This window comes from Tinamus guttatus, unplaced genomic scaffold, assembly GCF_059628265.1.
Source record: "Tinamus guttatus ecotype Peru unplaced genomic scaffold, ASM5962826v1 Tinamus_guttatus_pri_ptg000287l, whole genome shotgun sequence".
Lineage (NCBI taxonomy): Eukaryota > Metazoa > Chordata > Aves > Tinamiformes > Tinamidae > Tinamus > Tinamus guttatus.
This window is the reverse complement of record NW_028288821.1, coordinates 12,847,868-12,862,884: the sequence shown is the minus strand read 5'-3', so window position 1 is coordinate 12,862,884 and position 15,017 is coordinate 12,847,868. Positions and strand designations below refer to the sequence as shown.

The 15,017-nt window shown below is 38.2% G+C and overlaps 1 protein-coding gene across 1 annotated transcript in view; it reads left to right on the top strand.

Moving 5' to 3' along the window:
• LOC104574551 (connector enhancer of kinase suppressor of ras 2-like) overlaps window positions 1-14,526 on the top strand; it is a 206,311-nt gene extending 191,785 nt beyond the window's left edge. Inside the window, exons 19-24 of the mRNA XM_088527601.1 lie at window positions 2,055-2,126; window positions 9,659-9,729; window positions 10,457-10,557; window positions 11,966-12,470; window positions 12,816-13,015; window positions 13,368-14,526. Of these exons, the coding sequence (XP_088383727.1) occupies window positions 2,055-2,126; window positions 9,659-9,729; window positions 10,457-10,557; window positions 11,966-12,470; window positions 12,816-13,015; window positions 13,368-13,583 (1,165 nt within the window). The 3' untranslated portion in view covers window positions 13,584-14,526. The remainder of the gene's footprint in view (window positions 1-2,054; window positions 2,127-9,658; window positions 9,730-10,456; window positions 10,558-11,965; window positions 12,471-12,815; window positions 13,016-13,367) is intronic.
• The last annotated feature ends 491 nt before the right edge of the window (window positions 14,527-15,017 follow it).

The following is a 15,017-nucleotide window of genomic DNA, read 5'->3' as shown; positions in this document are numbered from 1 at the left end:
TAAAGTCTTGATATTCAGTACATATAACTAACAAGCGTATGCCATCTAGTGGATATCAGAGAAGTTTCCATCCTAATGGGCATTTTCCATGGATTTTTCTTTTGCAAAAGACTGTGCTGTTTGTTATTTGTAGTCTTTGTAGTAATATTTATAGTAATTGCTAGAATATCGTGCCTCTTTTGCTTGCTTATTCCTTTCCATCTGCTAATAACTTACATGGGTTGGATATTTTTGCCTTTTCACTTCATTAAATTGCCACAAATTCTTGTAATAAGAGTTTGCAACATACTTCTAATTATCACAAGTAGTTAGTGAAGTTGGGATCTGCAGGTGAAATGTCCAGATGCTGTATCAATACATAAGTAACTCTTAAGACTTGTTTTGTAGATTTAAGATGCTTTATGACGGCCCCCTGCCCAAATTTAACCTTACAGTTGTCTCTATAATATCTTAATCTAATCTTAATATATCTCTATTTTCATGAAAAATGAAACAGCACAGAAATAATTCTTTGGAGTTAATTTGTTTCCTTTGTGAAATTTGTTAGGAAATTCTATTAATGTGTGCATTTCTATTAATAATACTACATCATAAAACATTAATTTGCTTTTAAGCTATTAATAACATAAACCTGTGTCACAGGTATTTCATAATGCCATGTATAATGATTTTAACCTAGTTGTTGAGTTTAGTAATGCTGTATAGAGGTCAGTATTTTACCCTGATAGTTAAGAATGGTAGAAGGGTTTTTTTTTCTTTTTTTTTTGTTTCAACTAGTAAACAACATAGTCTTCAATTTTCTTGAATGTCTTGAAATTCAATATGCCTTGATAAAAACCCTTCTTTTAATTATATTCACACACACAAAAATCCTAAAAAGGTTATTGTTCTTAACTTTCAAATAACTGCTCAACTGAGGGAGATTTTAGGGATTATACCATTTTAAAAAGTATTCTGTATAGGAAGGTTTTAATGCACGCTACAACCATCGCATTTCACGACGTTACCTTCCAATCCATGGCGCTTCCCTGCTAGCCATGGTGTAAGATGTGGAGCCCGTTGTTCGCTCCTGCCTGGAGGCTGGTAGCAGCCCCATCCATCCCCAGCTGGAGCTGGGAGGCCAGGGCTGTCTCGGGACTGAGCTGCACCGGGCGAGTGAGCGCTGAAGGAAGCTCCTTCCTTTGGGGAAGGAATGGAGCGATGGCGCACAGCAACAGCCCTCTTACAGCTTCGCTTTTGTCAGGCTGTTATTCAGGAGCTCAAGTTAACCTGGTTGTTTCTGTAAGTGAAAAAGACGCAGAAAGGCTATAAGATTTGAGGCACAGTAAAATAAAAACAAGTGTGCTGATAATGAGCAAGGCAGGTGACCAAAAAGAAACAATCTTTCCATATTGTTTTTGTTAAGTTCAAAAAGAATAGAGATGATAGCTAAGGATTTAGAAAATATATCAAATTCAGGAAACATACGCATTTGTTTAAATGATTCTACTTGTGTTAACATCTATGATTTAAGTAAAGAGAATTGGGTAGCGGTGTGTTTCTAATGCCATCTACAGTTGCACAAAATTACCATCTGGTTTGTCATTTTTGTGTTCCCTCTCTTCCTCCTTCATTAATGTTAAGATGCCATTAAAGTCATTTAAAACAGCCATTTAAATACAAAAGAAAAGGCCATGGGATCAAACTCTTAACTCTCTTGGAATAGTTGACCTCCGGAATGCAACTAATATGTACTTAAATACACCCAACAACATTTACAAATTCATCCAAGTCATTTTTAGAGTCAGTACTTATTAGAAGGGATTTATATTTTCTATGTGGTTGGAGAGCTTTTGAAGTTTTTAGCTAGTACCAGTTAGCTCACAAATATATATGTAATCAGACTGGTAGAAATGTGTCTGTAAGTTTATACAGCGGGAGATTCAGGCTGAACTTTCAGAATAGCAGTGGAAACTAACATGCTGAAGAATCAGAGCAGGTCAGTGTTGTTTATCTGTATAGACAAAACATTTGAAAGAAAAGGCATTTTTTCTTTCTTTGTGCTTATTTTATAGTGCCTTCAAAGCCTGCCACCCCAAAATTAAGAGCTTCTACTTTGCAACAGACTGTCTTGAAGAAATGAATAGGTAAGTTTATATATTCTTCATCATAATACTCTAATAATTGAAAAAAAAAAGTCCCATCTCACCTAGAAATACACTTCTGGAGCATCATGTAATGCCAGCTGATAATGTTTTAAATATAATTTATATGTGTATATATATATAAGTCCGCTAATAACTTTAGCGGACTTATATATATTCTCTTGTATGGCTCATTTTACACCTATTGAGGATTTCTGTCATGCCACATGACACAACTGTATAAATATATGCTATTTATGTGTCACAGTAACATGACATGACCTAAAAGGCTAGAGAGAAGCAATTTGAGTACTTTTTAAGAGGAATGGAATAAGATGCACTTATTCATGTCAGCATAAATCATAAAAAGTCATTTTTTTCAGGATAATGAGAGTATTCTGTTACAACTAAAAACAGTGAAATCATTTGCAAGATTGGTGTTTGAATTTCAGAGATGGTCTTTGCTCTCGTGGGGCACTCAGATTGCCCCACCGTAGATATGGTGGATCCACTAACTCACTTTTCCAAGTGGGGACAAAGGCTAACAAAGCTCAGCTGGTGGCACTGCCACTGGTTGTTAATTTTGCCTGGGTGGGCTGGGGGTCATTCAGAACATGACTGAGCTACATCCTGAGCAACCTCATCCAGCACCAAAGTTAGCTGTCCTGTATGCAAGAGGGTATGAGAAGAGCTGACCTCCTGAACCTGAATTACTCTGTGCTTCTATTCTGTGAGTCAGCCGTTAAGGTAGAAGCAGGTAAGGGTGGGTGAGCACCTTTGATTCTCAAAGGTAGAGCCAAATATTCTCCTATTTGGTTGAGATTTGTTTTTTCCAAGTGAGGTAAAAAGCATAAATCATCATTAATCGTATCTTTCTGTTTACCATAAAATGTTCTGGCTCATCTAAAATCAGGTAGCTCTAACATACATTTGATAAACGGCCCTTGCCATGTTTATTTCCTTTCCTCTACTGGGGAGCCAGCCAGTGAAGCTGTTGTAACAACAGCCTCCATGAAGAGTAACAGTTGGAAAGGAGCCAGGTTCTAACCTGATGACATGTTAGTTTGGAATTTGGTCAAGTCTTTTTTTTCCAGCATTTGGGTCTGTTACACATTGAAGAAGACAAACAAATGTGAAGTTCCACTTGAAGTAATTTTTGTAGCATGTTTTTCCTCAGAAATGTGCTGTTCCCGTGGAGTAATTGTAGTTCCAGGGCCCAGGTTGGTATGCTGACTCTGTAGTACCCCTGCGCATCCCTGCCAGTCTCCATGTGCTTCATGGAATTCCTTCACCCAGATAAGTGGACTAACAATTGAAATAAGTAAGCAAGATTCATACATGATTTTGCAAATTAGTATTTGCAATTTTCTCTTTCTTCCAAACAAAGTGGTAGCCATATGTTCTGAGGATATAGGGTAAATACTCTGCACTTTATCTTGCACTTCAGCTTTTCACCACAAGATTTAATTGAATTTTCCATGGCAATAGCTGTGTAAGTCTCTTACACTGACAAGTAAAGTAGTTCTAATCTGAAAAAGAAAAGCATAGCATTTCTTTATTCATTGTGCAGGGAGCACATACTTTGTTTCCAACTGCATTTACCACCAGCTTTTCTTTCAACAGCTACTGTTACTCACTTTCTTGCTTCAGGTTCCCTGTTCTCTAAATTTGATTTTATACTGCCGAATATTTTAGTCTGCCTTTAATACTATGTTACTTTGAAAGAATTATGCACCAATTGATAGTAATGGATTTGTTTGAAGCAGACAGTTATTCTATTGCAGCTGAATTTTGCCTGCTGTATGTCATGTTGCAGGCAGACTTTGCTTTGCAAAATTAATGCTCATGCTGTTCCATCAGGTCTACACGAGCACAGCTGTATTCCTAGGTATGAATTAATAATGAAATTGATGAACTCATCTTTTACTTGGCGTGGTATTGTGGTACTCCGAGTTTGATCAAGAGCATCAACCCATTATCACACCGTGCACATCTTGTTTGTGTGCTTAATATTTCTGAGGAAATTAGCACTGAAGTTAGTACTCTAGTTGCACTGTTTATTTCCATACAAAGGAAGTAGGCAGCGCAGTGGATTGTCAAATCTAGTCAAATGTTAAATAAATCTTAAATAATGCTAAGTAAAAGCTACTGCTGCTATTTATAGTCTGAATAATTTGATAACATTTGATTTGAATAACTGGGCTAATTTTACAATATAAATAACTCCCATACTTTTTTTGTATTCATTCAAAAATACAATTGTCTCCTACTCACTGAAGCATAGAGTGATAGATATCAGAGTGGTCCCTCCAGATTTTTTCCAAGACCTGAATGTTTTGTACTGTAGTCTTTCTCTTAATGAGAATCTTTCAAAATTGAAGGACTCTGAAATCGATTTCTATTGATGATAAGCAAAATTCAGGGTACCTATTGTCTGTACTTCTATCTGTGGAATAGCACCAAGCAAGTTACTCAAGGTTTTCATTAAGTCATCCTTTTTATTTATTTCTTTATTTTTATTACTGAAATCTGTCTTTATATTTTGGCCATGCTAGCCTGCTTCTTGACAAATTTTTGACGGTTCATTCAGTGGGCCAGTGTTAGTAGATCGTTTATAGTTTAATTTACTTCCGTTTTCACTCAAAAATAAGTAAACACCTAAGAAAAGTTCTTTACAACTAAAAATTCAGGCATATGCCATTATCAAGAGTTCCTGGAGAAAGGAGCAGAAGAGTATTCATTTCAGAGCTGTCTGTCCTAATTTTAGCTGCTGTTTAAGAAATAGAGCAGAAAAAAAAGAGAGCTCTTTCTCTCCTGTCCCTTACCCAGCAAAATGCAAAGAGAAATATGAAGAAATGTTTTCAAATAGGAATCCTGTTCCTCTATATTGCCAGATCAGCCTCAAAAGTGGAAGAAAAATTAATTCTTTGTCTAAAAAGAAACATTAACATTATGTACAACTGCGTCATGTTAGTTCCCTCATTTTTTTGTTTGTTGTAAGACTGCTCCCATAGTCATTCCAGATCGTTTTCTGGCATAATCAAGTCTGTTTTCTGTGTTCATTTTTCCTTCCTCTTCCAGCCATACCTCTGTTTCTAGTCTCAGAAGAAATACATATTTAATTAAACATTTCTTTTGTTTTCCCCCCAGCCATTCTTAATACCAGTACTCATTTTAATGAGAGCATTTTGATGAATTAAATTAACTTAGTCTTGGCCTTTGTACATTTTCCACCATACTCCTCCAATTCTAAATATGTTCCATAACACCAGTATTTCTCTCATCTCTTTCCAATCTCTCTCTTTTTTTTTTTTTTTTTTTTTTAAAGCATGGTCCTATCTCAGTCTTTTGCCATGGCCATTATTTTTTCTTGACCTTTGTTACCAATGTCCTTAGATATAATGATGTAAATGTTTGGCATTCTGTTTTGCTTCTCCTCTTCTTTTTATATAAGCAGTATAGTTATCCTCAGGAGATGTGTCTCCGAATCAAGGAAATAAAAATTCTTCTAACACCATTAATAAAAACATATACTCCTGTCTAGGTTGCTTCTTTCTCTTGCTGGATGCTTGTGAATATGAAAGATTGCTAAGAAAAGTGTAGTTGCCTTCAATCCCCCAAATTTACCAAGATCTTATATTGGCTTATTATTACGCTCATCTCACGTAAATTTTGTTTGTCAGATTGGTCAAATACTTGCGGCACTTGTATAACAAGTAATGGCATTTTTTGTTTTTAATATAGTATATTAGGGCTGTAAAGCTGTATGGAAAATATTTCCTGTCTATTTGGCCCATTTTAGCATTTCTCCAGTGTTTTCATTAGATGATGAGTAAGAGAATGTGCTCCAGACTCCTGACCTGAGGAGACTATTCAGGGCATTTCAGCCATGACTCACTCTTTGCTATCAAGTTTTGATTATTATCAAAGCTACTTAGTTCATGACTGCCCTCAGTCTCTTTGTAAGCCTCCTTTTTCAGGCCTTGGGCTGGAATCAGGCTCTCAGAAGAGCCTTTGGGCTGTAGTTCCTGATACTAACCAGAATTTGTCTCAGTAAATTTAACCTAACGTCCTACCATGCAGCTCTGTTTTATCCCAGAGCAATGACAGTGGTGTCTGTTTGTAATCAACAGAATTAATTAAACCAGAGTCTGATTATTTAGAATTAAACCCACTGAGATAAAATACAGAATTTACCTGCATACTTAAATGCTTTTACTTGAGGCTTACCATTTCTTGCTAAATTAAGGCAATCAGAGTAATAAAAATGTGATTTTGATCACTTGCTGAGTGTTACATCTTTGCTCAGTAAAATAGATATTGTACGTTATGTGCATCCCAGCCAGTCTGCAGAGTGCAAACCCTTTGTGGCCAAGACTCAAACCCACTTAAGCCAGAGTAGTTACTAGTATGAAATGTCTGTGCTGTGTAAATAGTTATTGTAAGTTATTGCAAATTAAAATTTATCAAAGAAGAAAAAAAAAAGCTAGATTTTGTGGAGGAAGAGGAGTGGGGGAACCAGAATATATATGTAAGATTGATATACCTGTACCTGCCAGGATGTGTCATGTCTCCTTGTGATCACATGGAATTCCAAGTGCTATGAGAACAGCTGTATTAAACAACAGAGACAAGTTATCTCCTGTTTTTTCACTGTAGCTGCTTGGTAGAGGTAGCACATGGTCTTGCACTGCCTGATCTTTGATGAAACATGCAGCCATCTACGCCTTAAAAGATTCTAATTCTGACACACGTTCCCTTTGCCTTCCTGAACTTGACATTTGCCTACGAGGCTTGCCAGGCTTTCTAGGGAGATAGAGTGTCAGCGTGGTGAACTTCTGTGTAAGCTTGATTGTCCATTCTCTTAGTAAAAATGCGAGTAGCTTGCTTTATTAAAAAAAAATAGCATTGAAAGTAGCTTGTTCAGCAGCTACTGAAAAATAGTTAAAAACTGGGAATACAAATGCTTACTCATGAGTAGGGTACGCTGTCATTTCATTTACTGCAGTAAATAATATGTTTTTCAAGAGAAGCAAATGTCACTCAAGTGATCAGCATGCCCTTTGTTGAATGAAATTATGGTGGAGAGCACTGTAGAAAATAAGCTGTTCAGTCAGCCTGTTAATCCATTTGAAATTTGCTTCCTTCACTATAGTAAAATGAGTAATTACCATGTTGATATGAACAATGTTGCTGTCTAGAGGTAGTTTTAACCCTACAGTTGATACTTGTGAAAACTAATGATCATTTTTTATTTTACTTTATTACTTATTGTTAATGTTGAAGGGCAAAGCAATATTATTGTACAATTTTCAATATTTTTAGTTTTGCAAGTAAGCTAATTCTTGTATTAATTCTATATGAGAAGGAAGTACGTTATCCCACTTGGATATTTAAGAAAGTCATGGCATTAATAGGGTGATTTGCTGTACAATGAGTCAATGTTAGATCTGATATTAGAGCAGATCATTGCTCAGGCTCGTCAGTCTCACCTCTGTCCCTGGAAAGGTGATGGAGCAGCTCATCCTAGAGACCGTCTCTAGGTATGTCAAGGAAAAGAAGGTGATCAGGAGTAGTCAGCATGGATTCACCAAGGGGAAGTCATGTCTGACGAACCTGATAGCCTTCTACAACGGGGTGACTGGCTGGATGGCTGATGGGAGAGCCGTGGATGTTGTCTTGACCTTGATTTCAGCAAGGCTTTCGACACAGTCTCCCACAACATCCTCATAGGGAAGCTCTGGAAGTGTGGGCTGAACAAGTGGACAGTGAGGTGGATTGAGGACTGGCTGGATGGCAGCGCCCAGAGGGTGCTCATAAATGGGGCTGAGTCTAGATGGAGGCCTGTGGCCAGTGGTGTCCCACAGGGGTCAATACTGGGCCTGGTGCTGTTCAACTTGTTCATCAGTGACTTGGACGAGGGCATGGAGGGCACCCTCAGCAAGTTTGCAGATGACACCAAACCGGGAGGAGCAGCTGACACTCCCGACAGGATGGAGAGTTGGGCAGAGAGGAACTTCATGAGGTTCAACAAGGGCAAGTGCAGGGTCCTGCCCCTGGGGAGGAATAACCCCAGACACCAGCACAGATTAGGGGTTGACGTGCTGGAAAGCAGCTCCACAGAGAGGGATTTGGGAGTCCTGGTTGACACCAAGTTACCCACGAGGCAGCAACGTGCCCTTGTGGCCAAGAAGGCCAGTGGGCTCCTGGCTGCATCAGGAGGAGCATTGGCATCAGGGCAAGGGAGGGGATCCTGATCCTGCCCCTCTACTCAGCTCTGGGGAGGCCGCACCTGGAGTATTGGATGCAGTTCTGGACTCCCCAGGACAAGAGGGATGTGGAGCTTCTAGAGGGAGTCCAGCACAGAGCCATGAAGATGATGAAGGGACTGGAGCATTTGTCGCATGAGGAAGGACTAAGCGAGCTGGACCTGTTTAGTCTGGAGAAGAGAAGGCCAAGAGGGAATCTGATCAAGGTGTTCAAGTACCTGAGGGGTGATTGCAGGGAGGGTGGGGCCAAACTCTCCTCCATGGTGGCTGGTGACAGGACAAGGGGTAACAATTGCAAGTTGAAACACAGGAAATTCCATCTCCATGTGAGGAAGAATTCTTTAATGGGAGGCTGACAGAGCCCTGGCACAGGCTGCCCGGAGAGGCTGTGGAGGCTCCTTCTCTGGAGATCTTGAAGCCCGCCTGGATGCAACCGGGTGCCCCGTGCTCTGGGTGTCCCTGCTTGAGCAGGGGATTGGACTAGATGATCCCTAGAGGCCCCTTCCAACCTCAGCCATTCTGTGATTCTGTGAAATCCTATATCTTCAAACATGAAATTTTATACCGGTCTCATAAATCACAACTAACTAAATCAGAGGTCTAATGTTACAGACCATTCTAGCTTTCTGAGTACACAAATTTAATGCAATTTATATCCTAGAAGAGGTTTTCATACAACTTTGATCCTCACTATATTTCTTTTTTTAGTATTATACTAGTATGTTCAGGAGATGCCTTGAAATTAATAGAAATGGCAAGCAGAATAAATGCAATATCTTCCTTTGTGCCAAGCGTCTGGAAATTATTCCACACAAATGATTTCTAGATGCAGCTCAGAGAGACTTTGATACTATTTAAGGGGGAGACACAGTTGAGAATTCTGTTCTATGTAGCATATCTGCTAAAAGTCCCGTACAAAGTCAGTAATTAACACATGAGCTTGTATGTTTCGTGTTTGCTTTGTGACATGAGAAATGCTGTCACTGTGATTCTTCAGCTTTTTAGGCAGCAGAGTGAAATGCAGGAAGTCTGCTAGTCCACTCTTGCAGACATAATTCAGGAGATGTGGATGGGAGACCACATTTGAACTGTTTTTAAACTAGAATGTCCTTGACTTACTTGAAATTGTTAATTTTCCACCATTTTCTGCAGCCCAAACAGTGTTGTTTTTTTAGACTAATCACTTACAAGAATGTGTATGTTCTCACATTTATATTAGATGTTAATTTTAAGTATCCCTCTTCCTCATTTGTTCGTTGCTGTTAGATGGATGAATCGTCTGGGCCTCGCGGCAATTGGTTACACACCTGATGACAAGGACATTCATCCCGATGAAGGTAACACTTCTGGCGATATAATTAGGATAGGAAGCAAGACAGTACCCATCTACTCATTGCATCAACAAAGTTGGACGAATCATAACTGCCTTTACTAACATATGCGCCATGTCTTCTAAAACATCCATTTCATGAGAATTAATATTCTTTGAAACTATATTTAATAGTGCCTTCAGCAGAGAAAATAAAATATGGAATAATAACTTGAAAAAATATTTAACACAAGTGATAAACAGAGTGTTAGATTAAGACTGAGTTACAATTTCCCAAATCAGAGCACTAAAATTTGTGATGGATGTCACAGTGTTACAGAAAGCAGGTTAAGCACCTAATTCCCACTATACATAAAAATCTTTCAGCCCAGGTGACAGACTGTTTCTTCATCCTTGGTGGAATCTGTTACCTAACAACAATCGAACTAAATGTTTAGCCCAGCTCTACTTTAGCATTTGCTGGAAATTTTACCTTGAAAAGTCTTTGGCTGAAACATTTTTATGTATAGTGGGAATTAGGTGCTTAACCTGCTTTCTGTAACACTACCAAAAGGTATTTGAAAGCTCTTGACATTTTAGGTACTAGAGATTTCCAGAAGTCTGTTCCTTAGTGACTGCGAAGGCGCCTAGGTGCCTGTGAAATGTTTGCCTTTGCTTGCTAATGGTGTATTGAAAACAATGCATTGGTTTTCTGTGAGTAAACGCACGGGTGAAACCTGGATTTCTGTTAGCAGATTACTGGAGTGAAAGCGACCAGGATGATGTTGATGGCTCTTCAACGCTGAAGCAGGAAGGCTCTTCAACACTGTGCGACACCTACCATCGAACACCCTCAGTGAGTCTTAAATTTGATTCTAAGTCACCAAAAGATTTGTGTATGCCTTTATTTGCATTTTTCTTGTTTTGGAATATTTAATTGCCATAAAGGCAGAACAGAGACAGAGCTCACTTTAAGAATCAAGTACTGCTGCTTATCACAAAGTAATTGATTGTTTCTAAAATAAGCCATTACAAAGACAGGAGAGACAAAATGTCTCCTTACACAGCTACTTCACTAGCATGAACTATTGCAGTTTTTTGTAGGATATAGAAAACCAAACCCAACACAGAGAGAATTCAAATGTCTTTAGTGTAGAGCGTGAGAAGAAAGTGGTGAATGGAATAGTTTGTGTTAACTGAGACTAGTTTATATTAAAGTAAGATTAAATCACATTCACACAATAATCCTGTTTTAGTATGAAATACCTCCGTTTTAAGAACAGTTCTTCAGAGGTAAGTTGCTTGCAAAATGAAGCTTTGTATAAAATACCATTGTATTTACAGTATTCTCTGTATCAGTGTCATAGGATGTTAAGTAGCTGGTAAAAATACTCCTAGTATATTGTGTATGGACAGGCTTTGATAACTGGGAAAAAGATATTACCATCTTTTATATAAACAGGTTCCAGTAGCAGATAAGAACATTTCTAATATACAGAATGTAGACTGTAATAATTAATCTATGTTTCTAAGCACAGATAGGACTGTTCTCTATTTTTCTTTCAGATTTTTCTTCAGCGTGAATGACATGATCCTCACACAGCCAGAGCGAAAGAAAGAGTGACTGAGACAACAGCATCACATGGGTGAAGTTCAGACTGATTTTTTCACCCATGTGATGCTGTTTTATCAACTGGGATACAGGTTAAGACCCTCCCTTTCTGTTTTTTCACTTTTTTTGCCTTTCTCTTCATGTTTGAATTAAAATTATACACAGAGCCAGTACAATTCAATTAAATTATTTGATATGTTCAGCAACCCCCCAAAATTCAAATATCTTCCTGGATGTTGAAGTATTTCTTTCCTGTTTGGCTGAAATATTCGTCCCCTTAAAGTGAAAAGAAGTCCGTTTATGGTTTCTTTGGGGCCTTTCATGTATTCACAACGCATTGCTGGACTGTGTGCAAGCTGGGGAGGTCTTTAGAAAACATGTACCAGCATTCCCAGCACTGTTTCCAGCAGACGTTGCTCATGGGCAGAGAATGTGCAAAACAAGAATAGGGAGTGGTTGAAATATCACACTTGGATAGAGGATTGAATTGGTAGTTACATGTTTTTTCGAGAGAGATGTTTACATTACGGCATATCAAAACAAACACAAGTTCATTTTATTAGCACATCATATAGTGTTCTACACAAGCAGTGGTTTTCTTGAGTCTATTCAAAGTGATGTCTTATAGTTGGGTGCTTTTGTTTGTTTTCAGGTGAATTCTTCAAGTCCCTTTCCTGAACCCAAACACGGTCGGCACTTTTCAAGTGAATCAACCTACTCTCATTCTTCCGCGGAGGATTCCCGGCAGGACGCAGCAGGCAGCACACACTCGTCAGGGTGCAGGCCTCCTTACCGAGAAAGACGTTCTTGGCAGGATCTGATAGAGACCCCATTAACCAGTTCAGGGCTCCATTTTCTTCAGACTGTTCCTCCTGATACGGAATACATGAGTGGCCGGCCTGGAATGTCCCCAGAGAAACGAAGACAGGCAACGTTGCCAGTTCAGAGGCGTCACAATCATGAGCGGGATGGGCCTTTCCCCTTGGCGGAGTGCCAAAGAGGACACAGTTCCCATCGGCCACAGAAGCAACGTAGTCAGAGCCTTCCACGAAACAGAGATGTCCGTGTTAAGGGGCGTATGAAGTCCATGGAAGTAGCAGAAGAAAAGACAGAAGAGAACATACTTATTAGAAGGCATAATAGTTTCTGTACAGAAGGTAAGCTTTCTTGGAGTGACTGTGATCTCCCCAACCCCTACTGCCATAGGAAGAAAGATGAGTATTAATATTATAAAGTAATATTAGTATTCTCAGCAAGGCTTTTCTAGTTGAACGGCTCTATTTTGTCAGGTGCATCAGCCCCTATGCTGGAATTTGTATTTAAAATGCTTGGATGTAATGCAACTTTGCTGCTGATCACACTGCTCATTTTTTATCAAAATGAGTATTGGAAGACTGTGTTACTACATACTAATTTGCAGTATTCCCTGATATTTTAGAGACTTTCTTATTCCAGTTGAATTGTTGGATTTATTTTTGAGTTATTTCTTTATCATCTTTCAGAAACCAAAAATGAGACTGAAGAGAATACGGACGGTTTGCAAGAGCTGTATAAGTCTCTGGAACAAGCTAGCTTATCAGCTTTTGGAGAACAGCGTCCTTCCACCAAGCAGGAGTTCCGCAAGTCTTTCGTCAAGAGATGCAATGATCCAGTTATCAATGAAAAACTTCACCACATCAGAGTTCTCAAGAGCACTTTAAAAGTAAGATTTTATTATTAATTTTGTATATGAATGATGTGAATTTATCATTTCTGAACAGTTTCCAGAGCTGGGATCTTCTTTGTAGTTTTTTTGGAACCTAAGCTAATACTGTTCTGGCTGAAAACTATAATTCAATAGTATTTGTGTTTGGCGTGTCGCTGAAAGTGCAGAGGACTGAACTCTCAGACAGTTTAAGCTACTGTAATAGATGCCAGCAGGTAAAAGATTTAAGTGTAAGTAATAATAACCCTTAGAATTTTGTGTTAAAATGAAAAGGACATGAAATGCCTAATTACAAAATGTGGCACAAATTTGATTTTGATGTGTGCTGTGTCTTTCTGGAATTTGACAGGCGAAGGAAGGAGACCTCACAGTTATCAACAGCCTTCTGGATGATCCTGACTTAACATCAAAGAAGTTTAAAGATTGGAAAATAAAGAACTATGAGTTTTTCCTGGACATTTGTGAGTACAGTTCTGCTCCGAAATCACAGAATGGAGGCTCTGAACCTGCAACCTCAGCACCAATGCTGACACACACACATTCATTCATTGAAACTCACGTGTGACAGGACTAGTATCATGAGTAATTGCTGGGTGCCAAGAAAAATCCAATAAGACAAACACTGTAATAGTTATAAATAATGTACTCAGCAGTATTGTAAATAGGCGGGATAAGAGAATAGTGCCACAGGATGCCTACAACATTGCATGATAAGACAATAATATTCTTTCTGAATTTTTCATTTGGTATGATCAACTGATGTTCGTATCAAGCTCTGCATTAGAAAGAAGCAGTGCAGAAGTGTAACTGAAAATTAATTCCAGTATATTTAAAGTACTGTACTAAAGTTAAGCTTATAGTATGAGCTCTTACAATCATTTTATATATTTAGATATAGATATACAAACATATCTATGTATATAAAATGTAACATGGTTGTTGACATTTACTTCTAAAATGCCCTAAAACTCACATTTTCACGCATCTTTCTTGTGAAAATATACAATGAAAACATAAATGTATTGGCCACTCTTAGAGACGAACATTTATTTTTGCAACATTTCCAGATAGTGACCATCTTTGCAAATAAAGGACAGAGTTGTCAAAATGTAAACTCAATCCCTATAGTGTGCCTTAAAATGTACACTGTACATCTAGCAAATAGATCCCAATGTGGCCCTATGGGCATACTGTACATGACATTTAGATACTGTGTTTGTAGAATAATGTGCCTGCCTTTAACATGAATGACTATAAGCAAGTAGGTGTGGCACAGAAATTAAGATATGAGTAGAACAATGTTGGTCGTTCGCTAATGCTGCAACTTAAACTGATTTTAATATAATCTGAAGCATTTCGTGGAGGGGAAAAAAAAACACAAAACCATCTGCACTGCATATGGTAGCCACTGCAGGTTTTCATGGTTTCTTCACTGTGAATCCACGTGACACAAGCCTGTGAGTCACAAAATTCAGAAAAGTTCTCTTGCTTCAAAGCTGAGAATTCAGCTTGAAAAAAAAGAGAACTTATGAAATAAATTCTGTAACAGACTGACTAGAACTGAGTAAATTATTCTGAATTATGTAATGTATGGCAATAATTTTTAACTGTAGGTTTAACTGTAGGCCCATTAGTAAGTGGGTGGAAGTTATTCAATACAGCATTTGGAACTAGTTTGTATTGATTGGCTTTGAGAAGACACATGAGAAATACACAGTGTGTTTTGCCTGGATGAGAATAGTTTCTAAGACTTAGGTTTTGGAGTACATACTTGTCATTCTGAATATTACTGAACATAAATTTCAGACATGTATCTGCAATTTCCCCGGAGCACATATGCTGGCTAGAATATTTCTAGAAAGCAGAACAGAGGGAATGTGGATACAGTTGAAGTCATTTCACTTGCAAATTAACACAAATATTCACTGAAACATTTTTACAACATTAATCTTACTGTCTTTCATGTATCAAGAAGTGTAAAAGTTAACACAGTTCAATA